The following is a 16,563-nucleotide window of genomic DNA, read 5'->3' as shown; positions in this document are numbered from 1 at the left end:
GTAAAAATGTTCATATTTGCACAAAAACCTGAGAAAAATGAGTGTACCTCACTTAGAAATATATGCCAGCATAGGGTGGTTCTAGTTGAACTCTAACATATTTTGCGTGCAATTCACATTCATAGTACAGATTTCAAGGTACTAATTCTTAACTGAAAATATAACCAGCCTTCTGATGTAATGCATACGTCATACAGTACCGTTGATTTTTCCGTCAGCTGACAAAGATGAGTGTTGAAAGCAAGTCACTCGTCCTTGTCGCAGAGTGCCTATGTGTCAAAACAAAAATACCCAATATTCTTCTACTAGTAATAAAATCTTCCTGGAAAAAGACAATTTCAGCCCAAAATAAAAATTACTAGTGAAATTTGAATCCTCTCTGGGCATGGTGAGCCGCCCGTGTCATTTCAGTACTCGGGTGGCTGAGATAGGACCGCAGCAACTTAGCAAAGTCCTCCACAACTTAAACTTATTTTTTTGTTTCAAAAAAATAAAAAGATGAAGAATAAACTAAGGCTGGGTGTGTAGCTTAGAAGTAGAATGTACCTGGGTTCAATCCCCAGGACCACAAAAAAGAAAAAGAAATAAGAAATTTGAGTCCTGAGTGACAACAAAATTTACAGAAATGTGAAATAAGCAGCATCTGTTTATCTCTTTTTTAAATCATGCCTGGCATGGTGGCACATGCCTGTCATCTGAATATACTTGGGAGGCCGAGACAGGAGGGTCACAGGTTCAAGGACAACCTCAGCAATGTAGTGAGATTCTCAGCAACCTAGCAAGACCCTGTTTCAAAACAAAAAATAAAAAAGACTAGGGATGTAGCTCAGAGGTAGAATTTCCCGGGTTAGATCTCCATCACATAAATAAATAAATAAATAAATAAATAAATAAATAAATAAATAAATAATAAATAAAGCAAGCAAGCTCCCTGGTAAATATTAGTAAGCATAATTTTGGGAGATAGATCAGCTTTAAATACAATTGATATACTTTTCTTAACATTGTATGCTTATTTTTTAACTTAAGTGTGCTAACATATTTTGTTGTTTTATAAGATATTTAAAAACCCAGTTGGACAAAACAAAACAAAACAAAAAACAACCCCCAACAGATTTGGTTTTGATTCAGACAAATCCTTGCCTTTTTCAATTAAACCTGACTTTTGTATTCCTTTAAGTTGATCCAAAATCCTTACATCACTGTGCGCAGCGACGGGAGCCTCCACATTGAACGAGTCCGGCTTCAGGATGGGGGTGAATACACTTGTGTGGCCAGTAACGTTGCTGGAACCAATAACAAGACCACCTCTGTGTTCGTGCATGGTAAGAGAGATTGGCTCCACGGCAATTGTTTCCAAACCTCGTGCAAAGCTGGGCCCGTATGTTTTAGTCAAACAACCCTGCTCCTCTAATTATAAGAAGTACGTATCTCTCCTAATTGCTATTTTATATTTCTGAACAATATCTACATTGTTAGTGCTATTTCCAGATTCCCATCCACTGTGTGCACAAAAAGAGATTCTTGGGAGCCACCAACTGAGTCTGGCCAAGGGCTTTTGTAAGTGGTTTTTTAATTGATAAAAGTGAAACCAGCTTCCAAAGAACGATGTTTAAAAATACACTTTAATTCCAGGCAAGCTGAACTTATTGTACTATCCAAATTGCCTTTTTTGGGGGGGGAGGGGGGTTGTGCAACAAGCCTGTTCTGACTAATGACCCTTTGTGTTTGAGCTAGGAATGACCTAAGCTTTTCTAAAGGTCTTCTTGCATGTGAAATGACTTAAAGGTCACAAATAAGAAAATCCAGAGACAGTCTTTTTTCCATTCGTGACTAACAGTTACCAATTTTTTTATCCCAGTAAAAAAGGGAATAATTTCATAGTTTAGAAAAATATCATAATAACTCTTTTTGTATATTTCCCTTAAAAACTTTGCAAATGGAGTTTTTTTTAACTGTAATATTAAAAATAGTTTTGTGTACGGGGCTAAATATCTCTGGAAAGAAAATAGGAGAGTACACTTGGTTTTAGTAGTCTATTCTATCTTTATTTAGAACACAAATTGTAGAATCTAATTGATTCCAAATTTGTGTCATCTGAAATTTTCAGTGACTGCAAGCTGCTTCCTGCACCACCTCCTCCTCCTCCTCCTCCTCCTCCTCCTCCTCCTCCTCCTCCTCCTCCTCCTCCTCCTCTTCCTCCTCCTCCTCTTTTTTTTTTGTGGTATTAGGGATTTAATCCAAGGATGTGATACCTCCAGCCCTTTTATATTATTTTATTTTGGAACAGGTCTTCTTTCTTTCTTTTCTTTCTTTTTTTCTTTTTTTTTTTTTTGCCTGTTTCTCTTACACATCTCTCAGTTTTTTACAAATATCCACTGACATTGCCTGAGATATTCTTGAAGGAATATTATTTTGAATAAACACTAAAGCAACACTAAATTAGTTACAGCTAAAAAAAAAAGAGTAAATGCGTAACGGCAGATTGGATATGATTGTATAATTGCTTTTAAAGAAGAGCAAACCATAGAAGCATAGATTTTCTGCACGGTGCTTAGGAATTGGTTTACGTATCTAGTGTAGAAATGCCCTCGTGCCGTCTCCCTTTAGCTTCTAGTGATTGCCAACAGTATTGTGTTGAGAAGGATTCAGAGGTCACATTTCACTTGGGTAAAGGAGTGACAGGTTTAGTTGTGAAGTCGGCTAGACCAGGCAGGTGAGGAGATGACCGACTGATGACATGGTTAAGCACAATGCAAGAAATTTTAATACCTAAAAGTCGAGGTCATTTGACAAATGTTTTTATATTTTTATTGGTGCATTGTAATTATGCATCATATTGAGTTATCAAGTGAGAAGAATACGCACGCACACAGTGCTTAGTGAATTTCCCTCTGGATCCTACCCCCTCCCCTTCCCCACATATATCATTGAGATTGGTATTGGTAATTTCACATCAGTATACAGCATTATTTAAAGTGCTACCTCCATTATGCCTAAGTCCTCTTCCTCCCTTTCTTAGCCCCCACCCTCACTCCACTGGAATCTCTACTCCTTTATCTGAGGTCTCTTTTGTTCCCCAGTTTCTCTCTAGCTTCTACATATGAGAGAAAACATACAGCTGTTCACTTTCTGAGACTGGCTAATCTTTCTTAGCATTAATATTCTGAAGTTCCATCCATTTTCCTCCAAATTTTCATTGTGTTCTGTATGGTTGAGTAAAATTCCATTGTGTGTATATACCATTTTTTGTCATTCAAACTGGTGTATATACCAGTTTTGTAATCCATTCATCTGTTAATGGAGACCTAGACTAGTCCATCATTTGGCGATTGTGAATTGTGCTGCTAGAACCATGGATATGCACGTATCACTGTAATATTCTGACTTCAACGCCTATGAATGGAAAGATGCCCAGGAATGGTATAGCTGGATCCTCGGTTCCATCCCCAGTCTTCTGAGAAACCTCCTCACTGGTCTCCATAGCAGCTGTACCAGTTTACAGTCCCACCAACAGTGTATAAGAGTTCCTAGTTCCCCACATCATCACCAGAGTTTATTAATATTTGTGCTCTTGACGGTACTCTTAATGGAATCTCAGTGTACTTTTGATTTGCATTTCCCTGGTTGCTAATGCTGTTGGACCCTTTTTTATATATTTATTGGCCATTTGTATTCATATTTTAAGAAGTATCTACTCAGTTCAACTGTCCATTTTTTATTGTGTTGCTTTTTTTAGTGTTAAATTTTCTTAAGCTCTTTGTATATTCCAGATATTAATCCTCTATCAGAGGAGTAACTGGCAAAGATCTCCCAGTCTGTAGGCTCTTTCTTAAGACTTTTGATGGTTTCCTTTGCTGCATAAAAGTTTTTTAACTTAATGCCACCCCATTTGTCAATTCTTGTTTTAATTTCCTGAGCTTACTGGGTCTTATTGAGGAAGTCTCTATCAGTACCTATATATTGGAGTGTTGGCCCTCTGCTGTTTTTTAGTAATTGCAAAGTTTCTGGTTTAATTTCTAGGTCTTTGATCCGTCTTGAGTCGACACTTGTGCAAGATGAGTCCATTTTAGTCCTAGACTGACAATTAATTTAGTCAGTAAAGTTAAAAAAAAAACTCAACCCAGTCATTGGGCATCTACTAAACCTAGCAACCACTGAATGAATGGGTTCGAGTTGCTTTGCTGTCTCTCTAGCCCCCTGATGCTAGTTACCAGTGGCATTCTTTCATTATTCTGCCTCTCCACTTTTAAGAACACTCATTAAAGGTTTTCAACTAATTCTTAAAAGAATGAATGGATGGATGAATGGATGGATGCAAATATAAAGGAAATTAATATGACAAAGCAATTTGTCATGTTGATTTATGTAGATTGACAATCTGGAAAGGAACTTTATCCATACCCAGATGTCATCAGATTTCAAAACTGGCCTAAATTCACCACTTTTCTTTATTGCTGTCAAACTTAATACAGAGTTAAGAAAATGGCTTATTCCGTCTTGCCACAAATTGACAGCATATTTGAAAGTTGACTATCCCATCGTGATTCTGCAAATTAAATATATTGCTTTAGTGAGCAGGGTGGCATTCTTGTTTACACCCGAGGATTTGCTGCCAATTCTTTAAGAACAAACTATCTAAAGAATAAGCTCTGCCGTAGGAAAATATGAGTAGTAGTGTAGCTAATTTAATCATTCCAAGGAATGTTTGCACTGAGCTCTCTGGTATCTCTATTCTAGCAAGTGTGTGTGTGTGTGTGTGTGTGTGTGTGTGTGTGTGTGTGTGTGTGAGAGAGAGAGAGAGAGAGAGAGAGAGAGAGAGAGAGAGAGAGAGAGAGAAAGAGAAAGAATTGAATCCAGGGTGTTCTGTCTCCAGGCTATACCCCTAGGTCTTGTTTACTTTTTTTTTTTTTTTTTTTTTTTTTTTTTTTTGCAGAACTGGAGATGGAACCCAGGGTCATTCTACCTCGAACCCAGGGGCATTCTACCTTTGAGCCATATCTCCATCCCTATTTTTTATTTTTTATTTTGAAACAAGGTCTTACTGAGTTGCAAAGAGTCTCACTAAGTAGCTGAGGCTGTCTGCAAACTCTGATCCTCCTGTCTCAGCCTCCTAAAGGCTGGGATTACAAGCGTGCGCCACCACGCCTGGCCTACATTTTTATTTTGAATCAGGATCTTACTAGGTTGCTGAGGGACTTTCTAAATTACTGAGGCTGACTATGGAGATCTGTGTGGAGATTCCTTAGAAAACTGGGAATAGATCCACCATATGATCCAGCTCTACCACTCCTAGGTATTTTTCCAAAGGGGTTGAAATCAGAGAACTACAGCAACATATGCATACCTATGTTCATAGCAGCACAATTCGTAACAGCCAAAATATGGAAACAACCCAGGTCCCCATCAACAAATGAATGGATTGCAAAATGATGGGAAATACACACAATGGAATTCTATTCAGCTATAAAGAAGAATAAAATCATGTCATTTGTAAGAAGATGGAAAGTCCTGGATAACATTATGTTAAGTGAGACCAGCCAAGCACAGAAAGAGAAGGGACATATGTTTCTTCTAATATGCCCAAACTAGGGAGCATAGGGGATACCAGAGGGGCTCCAGATAATCAAGGGGAAATCTCACCAAAGTTTGAATGAAAAGATAGGAGAGGAGGAAGGCTGAACTTGATTAATGAGGGGCTACATCCGAATATGTGTAAAAGTATGAATATAGCATGGTTACCCTGGACACTCATTGTTGGGAGGGGGAAAAGGAAAATGGGAGTAGGGGGGAGAGGGCACCAAGTACAGTTTAAACGTATACCATTTATTTTCAATAAAAAATATATAAAAAGCCGGGCGTGGTGGCACACGCTTGTAATCCCAGCATTCAGGAGGCTAAGACCAGAGGATCACGGTTTGCGGACAGCCTCAGCTACTTAGTGAGGCCCTTTGCAACTTAGTGAGACCATGTTTCAAAATAAAGAATAAAAAATAGGGCAGGGGGTATAGCTTGGAGGTCAAAAGCCTCTGGGTTCCATCTCCAGACCTGCAAATATATATATATATATATATATATATATATATATATATATATATATCAACTTTTAAAAAAGCAAAAAAAATAAAAATAAATAAATTACTGAGGCTGGCTTAAAACCTGAGATCCTCCTATCTCAGCCACCCAAGTACTGGGATTACATGTTCCAGGATAGCCTCAGTAACTTCTCTAGCCTGTTCCAGGGTACTATGACTATTCTGGAAAACTTTGATTTTAATCAAGGAACGTAGTGAGTGAACCACTTCAGGGGAAAAGTCTAGTCACATCTCCCTCAAAGATACACAGGAAATATCTAAAATATGTGAGGTTTTTGTTGTGTTCCACGTTCTATTAGAAACTATTATGTATGTGAGGTTTTTTTCATCAAAATCATTGCTTTGAGAGCACCGAGTACCCATCATGTCTGTATGTGAGTCGGTTTCAACTGTGACACACACAGACAGAGGTGACTAAGGTCCTCTCGTTTCCTTTGCTTCTATTCGGTTAATATTAATTCCTCAGTTGCCTTATGTCAAAGCTGTATTGTCCTTACTGAAAAATATTGTAAAAATATTTTTACTGAAAAAATCCTGTATTTGACAATTTTAAATGTAAACTTCATGGTCTCTCAAGTTTTACTGTCAAATTCTGTTTAAGAAAATGTTGTTGTTGTTGTTGTTGTTGTTATTGCTGCTGCTGCTGCTATTTTAGGTTATCTTTAGTAACCTGCTAAATGACTCTTGTGTCTAGATAGGTAATTAGTACATTGTAGTTAAACAGTCTGTTTCTCTGGAAGTGGGTGATGTCAGTTCACTGTGCCCAAAGGGAATGGACAAAGATATGTTGAAATACGTAAGTCTTAAGGTTAATTCCATCTTGGGTTTCCAGGAAAATGAATTTTTTTCAGTCTTCTTTCAGGTTTATTAAGAAAGCTTGAAAGCCGGGCGTGGTGGCACACACTTGTAATCCCCACGCTTGGGAGGCAGAGACAGGAGAATCGCGCAGGTTCGAAGCCAGCCGCGCGTGCTGGCTTAGGAGACCCTGTTTCCAAACAAAAATGTAAAAATAGGTCTGGGAGTGTAGCCAGACGTAGAAGGGCTTCCAGGAACCCCAGTACCACAAAAAAAAAAAAAGAAAGAAAGAAAGAAAGAAAGAAAGAAAGAAAGAAAGAAAGAAAGAAAGAAAGAAAGAAAAGAAAGAAAGCTTGAATAAGCTGGGACTGGTAGGGTACACCTATAACCCTAGTATTTGGGAGGCTGAGACAGGAGGATCGTAGGTTTATGGCCAGACTCATCAACTTAGTGAAGACCTTCACAACCTAGTGAGACCCTATTTTAAATTTTTAAAAAATTAAAGTAGAACTCAGAGGCAGAATGAGTTCAATCCCCAGTACCACCAAAATAAAAAAAAGACATCAGTCAGTTACATCAATTACTACTTAATTTTAAATTTTTATTAAACTTGTCCTGATTGTAACTATTGCATTTTCTTTGTCTAGCACACGCTCTACAGAGATTACCCTACCAGAAAAGATTAAATCTTTGTTCATTTTTACAAACCTCAAATTAGATACTAAAAATGCTTTTTTTTTTTTTTTTGGTGGTACTGGGGTTCCTGGAAACCCTTCTACCTCCAGGCTACACTCCCAGACCTATTTTATATTATTTTTAACTTTCTTTGGAAACAGGATCTCTTAAGCCAGTGAAACTGACTTCGACCTATGTGACCCTCCTGTCTCTGCCTCCCAAGCACGGGGATTACAAGCCCGACTAAAAATGCTTAATTTTAAAGACCCGATGCTCAGATTCTAAGTCTCATCTCTCTTTTCAGTTCTGCCCACCATCCAGCACGGGCAGCAGATACTCAGCACGATTGAAGGCATTCCAATAACGTTACCCTGCAAAGCAAGTGGAATTCCCAAACCATCTATTGTCTGGTCCAAGGTAGGCGATACATCTAGAGGTATCCCCGAAGAGCACAGGGTGACGTTTCATTGGAAGGTGACTCTTGGAGAAAGAAGCTAAGAAAATGGTTCCCTGAGCTGGTTTCCTCCGTGGCTGGGCTGATATACTACTCTGTGCTAGGGACCCTCCTAGAAGTGATGGAGATAGGCCAAGTCTGGTGGTGCACGCCTGCCATCCCGGTACTTCGGAGACAGAGACAAGAGGATCACAGGTTCAAGGCCAGCCTCAGCAACTTAGCAAGGCTCTCAGCAACTTAGTGAGACCCTGTTTCAAAGTAAAGAATTAAAAATAGGGCTGGGGGTATAGTTTAGAGACAGAATGTCCCTGGGTTCAATTCCCAGTACAGTACCCCCCCAAACACATACTATGTAGATGAATCTCAGAAGAATCTCTCTGATGGACATGGAATTCATCTGAGGCTCCAGGACATGTGACCCTTAGGAGAGCTAACTTCCTTGAATTTCCTGGGTACCTGTCTTCTGGGGTTTTGGATAAAGCCCTGAGACCCCAAAGCAAAGACTTTCCTGCAGGGAAGTATGATGCAGATATGGCACAGTTCACAGAGCTGCCCACCAGAGCCGCACTGAAGTCACGCGGTGCCAGAGGGGACCTGCCACATGTCAAGTGCTCGGGCACTTCCTGGGTCACAGGCTGTCCCACGGAGCTGTTCACTGTTGTGCTGCTGATCTGGTGTGTGCACCAGTAAATGATGGCACTGGGGACCTTTGAAGGATCCCTGAAAGTGGTCTAACTGCTTAGATTTTCTTTTCTATAAGGTTCTATGATACAATCACAATTCTGTGTATGACTCAAAATTAGAAGACACATGTCCAGACTCATTTATCTAGGCCCTCTATATCTCGGTGTTGTAATTGTCCAGTTTCATTTCTATTTTGTGTGTTTTCTGGGGGTGGGATTAAACCCAGGGGGCGGTCTACCTCTGAGCTACACTGTCAGCCCTATTTTATTTATTAATTTGAAACAAGGTCTCACTAATTTGCAGAGAGCCTTGCTAAGCTGCTGGAGCTGGCCACAAACCTGTGAGCCTCCTATTTTAGCCTCCTCTAAGTATTATGATCACAGATGTGCTCCACCATGCCTGGCTCCATTTATATTTTTGCAGTAAGGAAAACTAATTTATATATATATATATATTTTTTTTTTCTTCAAGAATGAGAAAACTCATTTCTTGAGGAAGTTTTTTCCATCTGTGTATGTGTGACCACAAAGGTGGCCCATTTTTTTTTAAATTATTTTGAATCTGGTAGCTATAAAGTGATATAAAATCATGACTTAATAACGAAATGTGAAATTCGTTCAATTAATGCTACAAAGAAATGTGTGTTGCTACAACCATATAATTTTATCCATTGAAAACATCCACATATAAATAAAAAAGGTTAACATGTTTACATTATTTTTTATTATCTTTATGTTTAGTGGTACTGAGGTTCTTGGAAACCCTTCTACCTCCGGGATACACACCAGACCTATTTTTATACTTTTTTTAAAATTTGGAAACAGGGTCTCTTAAGCCAACACGGCTGTCTTTGAACCTGTGCGATTCTCCTGTCTCCGCCTCCCAAGCACGGGAATTACCAGCGTGCGCCACCACGCCCGGCTAACATGTTTACATTCTGGTCACAAAAGTTCACTGGTGAAACTAATCCCCCAACTGCATAGTATTGTGGCACCAGGTAGAAGTTGAATATAATTTAAGGAAAATGCAAAAATGAAATCTTCCCAGGTGGCTTTTGTGCTGTGGCCAGGCATGGAGGTTAAGTATTTAGACTGTGAATGTTAGCAGGCCACTCTTTCTAGATTCTTGTCTTCCCTAAAGAAAGAATTCATTCCAGAGATTCAGATAGGATAAGCATAAAAGATTTATCTAGAGAAGTGACTGGAGAATTCTAAGAGCATGCTAGAAGGGTGGGAATAAATTCCAGAGAGAGAAAGGAGAGGAGAGGCTGTTGAGGTATTTCTCACCACAGCTGAGTACGTTTATACTGTTTCTGCCCGGTGGGAAAACTTTCCATCTCTACCTACAGAAACCCTTAGGCTTCTGCACTCCAGACCCTTCTTAGGTCGATTTTACCTGTTTTCTTTTAGATTTAAGAAAGTAGTATCTGAGCCTGGCATGGTGCCACATGCCTGGAATCCCAGTATGTGGGAGGCTGAGACATGAGGATCCAGGTTCAAGGCCAACTACAGCAACTTAGCAAGGCTCTGTTTAAAAAAGAAAAAGGCCTTGGGGTTCTATCAGTTGCTATGGCGTGAGCCTGATCCTCCACCCTGGCTCATTTCTGCCTAACTTCTCAGCCCAAAGATTGACTCCTGGGATTATAGTCCCTGCTCTACCACTGAATGGCTTTATGACCTTGCATCGTATTCTACTCCTCACTTTTGTATTTTATTACTTTACACTTTAAAATGGGGGTTGTGATGGTTCCTACTCTGAATTGCTGTATGAAAACAGTTAATTCACATAAAGTACTCAGCGCATCTGGGCCTAGCACAGGCACTTAAGGTCCTGTCTTTCTTCCTACTGTTACTCTCCCTTTTTACGTAGCTCTGGGATAAAGGGAGCGTGGTTTGGTTTGGAGAGACACTGATTTCCATACTTTAATTTGTTTAATTTTTCTTATAAATAGCTCTCTTTCAGTTAGCATTTTTTTTTAAATCTAGTTTTTGCCCCCTTGGAGATGTTTTTCTTCTTCCAGACATGAAGTCACTCCTTTGTTATCTTTGAAAAACCTTCCTCTGTGTTGTGTTTATAGAAAGGAGAGCTGATTTCAACGGGCAGCGCTAAGTTTTCCGCAGGGGCTGACGGAAGCCTGTACGTGGTGTCACCTGGCGCGGAGGAGAGCGGGGAGTACGTTTGCACCGCCACCAACGCGGCTGGCTACGCCAAGAGGAAAGTGCAGCTGACCGTCTATGGTGAGACCTGCCGGGGGCCTCTTCCTCTGACCCTCTGTACCCAAACTCATGGTTCTCTCCTAGCTACTATCACCAGATGGCTGAACCCCCAAAGCGAATTGCTCCCCCCTGTTCGTGGTTTTCGCAGAGCGAGCAGTTTCTACTGCCAACTAAAATCACCTCTCCTTAGATTCCGATTTTAAAGAATGTAATTGTATAGTCCTTTGGAAAAAATTTTATGGTGTTTTCCCAAGAAGTATGTTCATTACACCCAACCCTCTTCGGTAACAGCACTAAGTTAAAAAAGTCCTTGCCAAGCCAAGCCTCAGCTACGTCTTGGGGAGCCCTGCCTGCCGGGGCGACTTTACAGATCGCTGCCTGGAAAAGGGCATTCCAGCCTCCTCACGTGAGTTGGAGGGAATTGCTGGAAGTGAAACTCACTCCTCGTTTTCCTTTTTGCTTTCACCATAAAAAAAAAAATTATATTAATGGAAAGTTTTAGATATGTCCTGAAACTTGGGAATAAACATCTTTTTTTAAAAAAAAATAAGTTACTTAAGAATGTTAGTAGTCCATGTTTTAATGTAAAGTAAACTGTGCTTTGTTTTCTACGGACTATTTCCCTTCCAAAACGTGTTTATTTTAGTAAGACCCAGAGTGTTTGGAGACCAGAGAGGAACGTCCCAGGAGAAGCCTGTTGAGATCTCGGCCGTGGCCGGGGAAGAGGCAACGCTTCCGTGTGAAGTGAAGAGCTTACCCCCACCCACAATCACCTGGGCCAAGGAAAACCAGCTCATCTCGCCCTTCTCCCCGAGGTAGGAGACCTGGGAACAATCGTAGGACGCTGAAATGTAACCTTGGGGCACCCATTCCTGTGCTCTTTAGGTTTTCACATGTCTCAGAGAGTAACTTCTAAATCTTCGAAAATTCACACTTGTATCTGAGCCGACAGAAAACATACGTGCCATCTGAATCATTCTCTAATGTAAGAAATGCCACTCCTCAGCTTTGCCATAATTCCCCACTGGTGCGTTTTACAAGGTAGTCATTAAAATGGAGCAGAGTCGTTTGTAGGTCCCCATTAGCCCAGTGTGTGCAGCACACAGAATTCCGATAATCCTGTAGGAGCAACGAAACACATTAGGCACTGTCACGACCAAGACTTGACTTCATTAGCTGGTTTTGTTAGTCTTCTTCATTAATTCTTATATAAACAGAGGCAGCCCTTGGAGGGGATACATTTGACAGAATAAATGACTTGGCAAGATGGCCAAAGTCTTGCCGGGCAAATTGGTGGCACAGGTTTATAATCCCAGTACTTGGGAGGCTGAGACAGGAAGATCACAATTTCGTGGCCAATCTCAGCTACTCAGTGAGGCCCTCTCTAACTTAGTGAGACCCTGTTTCAAAATAAAAGAATAACGTAGGGCTGGAAGTATAGCTTAGAGGTAGAATGCCCCTGGGTTCCACCCCAGTACCACAAAAGAAAAAAGAAAAAAGAATGCCAGGGTTTTAAGAACACCACCTTCATTACCACCTGGGAATGAGTTTAAACCACTCAAAGCATTGTGCTTGAAACCTGTGTCCTTTATTACAAGGAGCCTCTTCTGGCCTCTCATGTCCTGGCACTGCAGTGGGATGGCATTTAACTGAGAGTATTATATAAAATAATTATACCTTCTAACTCCTTGTCTCTAGTTCTCAATTTCTATTTTAACTCAACATCACAACAGAAGTTCCCGGTGGAATAAATTCTGAGTCTCTATCCTTTGTTACAACCTCTATTCAGTTATGAAGGTATAAACTCATGTTAGTTTCACTACCACTGGTAAGGAAAAAAATAAACAAGAATGACTTTACTGTTTCTGTTGTTGTTGTATGTGCTACTGGAGACTAAACCTAGGGGCTCTACCTCTAAGCTAAGCTACCTTCCCAACCCTATTTTATTTTTTCATTTTGAAACAGGATTTCAGTAAGTTGTGGAAGGCCTTGCTGAGTTGCTGAGGCTGGCCTCTCACCCGCGATCCTCCTTTTAGTCTCCCAAATGCTGAGATTAGAGGCATGCTTCATCACACCCAATTTAAGTTTACAGTTTCTTTGTTATTTTTGTTTTGTTTGTGGTGGTAGGGATTGAACCAGCCTTGCACATGCTAGGCAAATACTTTGCCACTGAATTCTTATCCCTGAAAAAATATTCTTATTAAAAACTTTGAAAAAATACAGTATTACAGATGAAGTGAAAGTCCAATCGCTCCCTTCCTCCATCAGAACCGAGTTTCCTCCTTCCTTGAGATGCACACCGACACAGAGGCGCTGTGCATTCTTATACCCTTAAACAGCATAGAAAATTGTTTTTGTGTTTTCAAGTTTCTGTGCCTGTTTTAATTCACCATCGTAACATTACTCTTTTGGTATTTGCCTTGTATCGTCAACATTTATCCATTGTTGCACATGTAGATTCAGTGTATTCATTTTAAGTCGTGTGTGTGGTTGTGTGTGTGTGTGTGTGTGTGTTCTATATATTAATCCCCCTATTGATGGATATTATGGTTCATTTATTCTCTTTTCTAAGTTTATTCCTTTTTATTAACAAGCCTTTTCAGTGAATATATTTTTAAATGTCGCTTTTTATCCACATATATGAGTTTCTTTACATCCTGTACCTAGAACTGCAGTTTGTCATGAGACCAAATTGCTATTTCCAGCTTTGGAAACATCACTAAACTGCTTGCCAAAGGGGCAGTATTGATTTTTTTTTCTTCCATCAGAGAGCGGAGATGTACCAGTTTCTACTTTCTAATGGGTGCATGACATTGATTGAATTTTTTTTTTCCCAATCATTGGGTGTGAGGCAGCATCGTATAATTGTTCCAGCTTTCATGTTACCACTTCACATGAGCTGAGAAAATGCTTGTTTGTTGGCCATTTGGGTTTTTCTTTTTTCTTTTCTTTTTTCTTTTTTTTTTTGTGTGTGCTGGAGATGGAACCCATCCTACCTCTCAGCTACACCTTCAGCCCCATTTTATTTTTTATTTGGAAACAAGGTCTACTAAGTTGCAGCTAAGAGCCTCCCTAATTTGCTGAGGCTGGCTTCGAACATACAATCTTCCTGTCTCAGCCTCCCAAGTACTGAGATTACATCGGGCAGAATGGGTTCTTTAAATCAACAGAACAGGTTTCTGGTAACTTTTTCTTACTAAATATAGAAATTTTATATTTGTTCTTGATAATCTTTTGTCTGTTGTATTGCTTAAACATCATTTTTTCAGTGTATTGCTAGAGTTTCAAATTTATTTAGGTATAGTATCTCTACCTACAAGGTTACTCCCATTTTTTTCTAAGTTTTGGTTTTCACATTTTAGACTCTAAACTCTAATGTGTATACTATTTGGTATTACTCTTATTTATTTATTTTTCCCATTTGGAAAACACTTGCCTAATATAATTTTGAACAGTCAATTCTTTGTATGTTCTTAAATATTACCTCTTATACTGCTGAGTTCTCATAGTGCTTTGTTCTTTGGGGAGGTCTCTTTATTTAGCCAGTTACATCTTTCTGGGCAAATATCAAGCTTTGTTTGACTTAGTTTTATAAGAAATATTGATAATAGGTAGCTCTATCTAGGCTCTAGCCTCTTCTCAAAAATATTTTAACACAAGCTATGTGAAATTATATTAACATTCCATTACTATTATAACATTAACATTTATATACATAGGTCTGGAATACCCACGTTGTCTTTTTTTTTATGGTACTGAGGATTGAACCCAGGGGCATTCTACCTCTGAGCTCTACCCCCAGCCCAATTTTTAATTCTTTATTTTGAAACAGGGTCTCATTAAGTTGCAGAGGGCCTCACTAAATAGCCGAGGCTGGCTGCGAACCTGCCATTCTCCTGTCTGGGCCTCCCAAGTACTGGGATTACAAGCATTCACCACCACACCCAGCTTCCCTACTTTGTCTTTCTTTGACAGAAAGAATAAATTAAAAATGTATTTGAAAACATGTGTTATTTTGTTTGCCTTTATTTTAACACACTCCATATTTCATGAGACATTGTAAAAAGCAATAAAATGTTCAAAGTTGAAAATTTACTAAAATATTTTGTGAAACTGCAACTTATTAAATCAGAGAGATGTACTGCTGTATGATGATTTTAAACAATTAGGTCAGAAGGTAAAAGATCTCTGGTTTTGTTTTGCAAGAACATCATACAGAATGCACTTGGTAATTACGGAAACGCACAACATTTGCAGTTGTAGTGAACACTGCAGCACGTGGGAGAATGGGGTCAGAACTGCTTGCAAAGTAATAATTTTACACTGAAGTGCAGCTGCATAGGGCTATTTGAATTCTCACGTTCTGTGTTCTGATAGGTGGTGTTTTGTTTTCTTTTTTAATTGGTGCGTTGTAGTTGTACATCTTAATGGAGTACATGGTGGAGGCACACGTGCACACATCACTTTAGCCCTTCCCCGGTTCCCACCCCATTCCCTCCCCTCCCTCCTTCTCATGTTGGGTTAGTGATTGACTTTGATATGTTTGTGAATGGACATCATGTGCATTAGGGAGTTTCCCTCTTCCCCCTCCCATGTTTTCTTTTCTTTTCTTTTAGACACAACTTTCTCCCTTCTGGTTCAATGAAGATCACTGACACCCGCATTTCAGATAGTGGGATGTATCTTTGTGTTGCCACAAATATCGCTGGAAATGTGACGCAGTCTGTTAAATTAAGTGTCCACGGTGAGTTTTGAAGTGAAAGGATCATAAGATAACTTCGCCTGGTGGCCACGGGGAAACCCATCATCTCAGTTTACTTGGTAGTAAACCTCCAAGATCCTCTACAGGTTGATCATAGGAATATTTTCTAGAATGCAAGACTTGTGATTTTCCTTCATTGACTCTAAAACAATGATCTGCTATCTATAAGTAGCCTCCTCTTTTTTGTTTTGAGTAAATATTAATTTTTTTAATTTTTAAATTTTTTATTGGTGCACTGTATTCATATATCATAATGGGGTAAAAAAAAAAAAAAACTTGTGAAGACATACATGCACACACACCCAGTTAGAATCTCAAATTTTTCTAGGTGTTTCCGGTCATTTAGAACTATTTTCATTGATATACAGCAGCAAAGATGTATTTGAACCAACAGACACCAGCTAGAGTCTCAGAAAAAATGTGAACAATTTTTAAATGGTCATTTTCACTATTTAAAAGCTCAGCAATGGAAACTCTTCTGTTTCCTAGGATTCTTCAGTGACTTCACCACTCTTTTGTTAGTGGTAGTGTATTTTCTTCCTCCATCTTATCAGTCCATCCAGTTATTCATTAAGAAACTACATAGGCATTGTATAGAGACCAGATACCCAAATAGCAGAAGAAATGGTCCCCGACAGTCTTGCCCTGATTTCACTTTCAGATCACTATCATTTGTCTTGTACTTAGGAGGCTGAGACAGGAGGATCACAGGTTCACAGCCAGTCTCTGCAGTTTACTGAGGCCCTCCACAACTTAGTGAGACCCTGTTTCAAAATACAAAATAAAATAGGACTAGGGTTGTAGCTCAGAGGTAGAATGCCCTTGGTTTCAGTCCCTAATACCTGTCTCCACGTACACACGAGTGTCTCGTTGATCTTGAGG

The 16,563-nt window shown here is 39.5% G+C and overlaps 1 protein-coding gene across 1 annotated transcript in view; it reads left to right on the top strand.

Moving 5' to 3' along the window:
- HMCN1 (hemicentin 1) overlaps positions 1-16,563 on the top strand; it is a gene marked incomplete at its 3' end in the record, with an annotated part of 469,132 nt that overhangs the window by 237,850 nt on the left and 214,719 nt on the right. Inside the window, exons 19-23 of the mRNA XM_080699395.1 lie at positions 1,181-1,325; positions 7,870-7,982; positions 10,781-10,940; positions 11,566-11,734; positions 15,536-15,663. Of these exons, the coding sequence (XP_080555521.1) occupies positions 1,181-1,325; positions 7,870-7,982; positions 10,781-10,940; positions 11,566-11,734; positions 15,536-15,663 (715 nt within the window). The remainder of the gene's footprint in view (positions 1-1,180; positions 1,326-7,869; positions 7,983-10,780; positions 10,941-11,565; positions 11,735-15,535; positions 15,664-16,563) is intronic.

The sequence above is a fragment of the Muscardinus avellanarius genome, assembly GCF_963383645.1.
Source record: "Muscardinus avellanarius genome assembly, chromosome: 7".
NCBI lineage: Eukaryota > Metazoa > Chordata > Mammalia > Rodentia > Gliridae > Muscardinus > Muscardinus avellanarius.
Note: the sequence above shows the minus strand (reverse complement) of the source record. Positions and strands in the feature narration are given on the sequence as shown.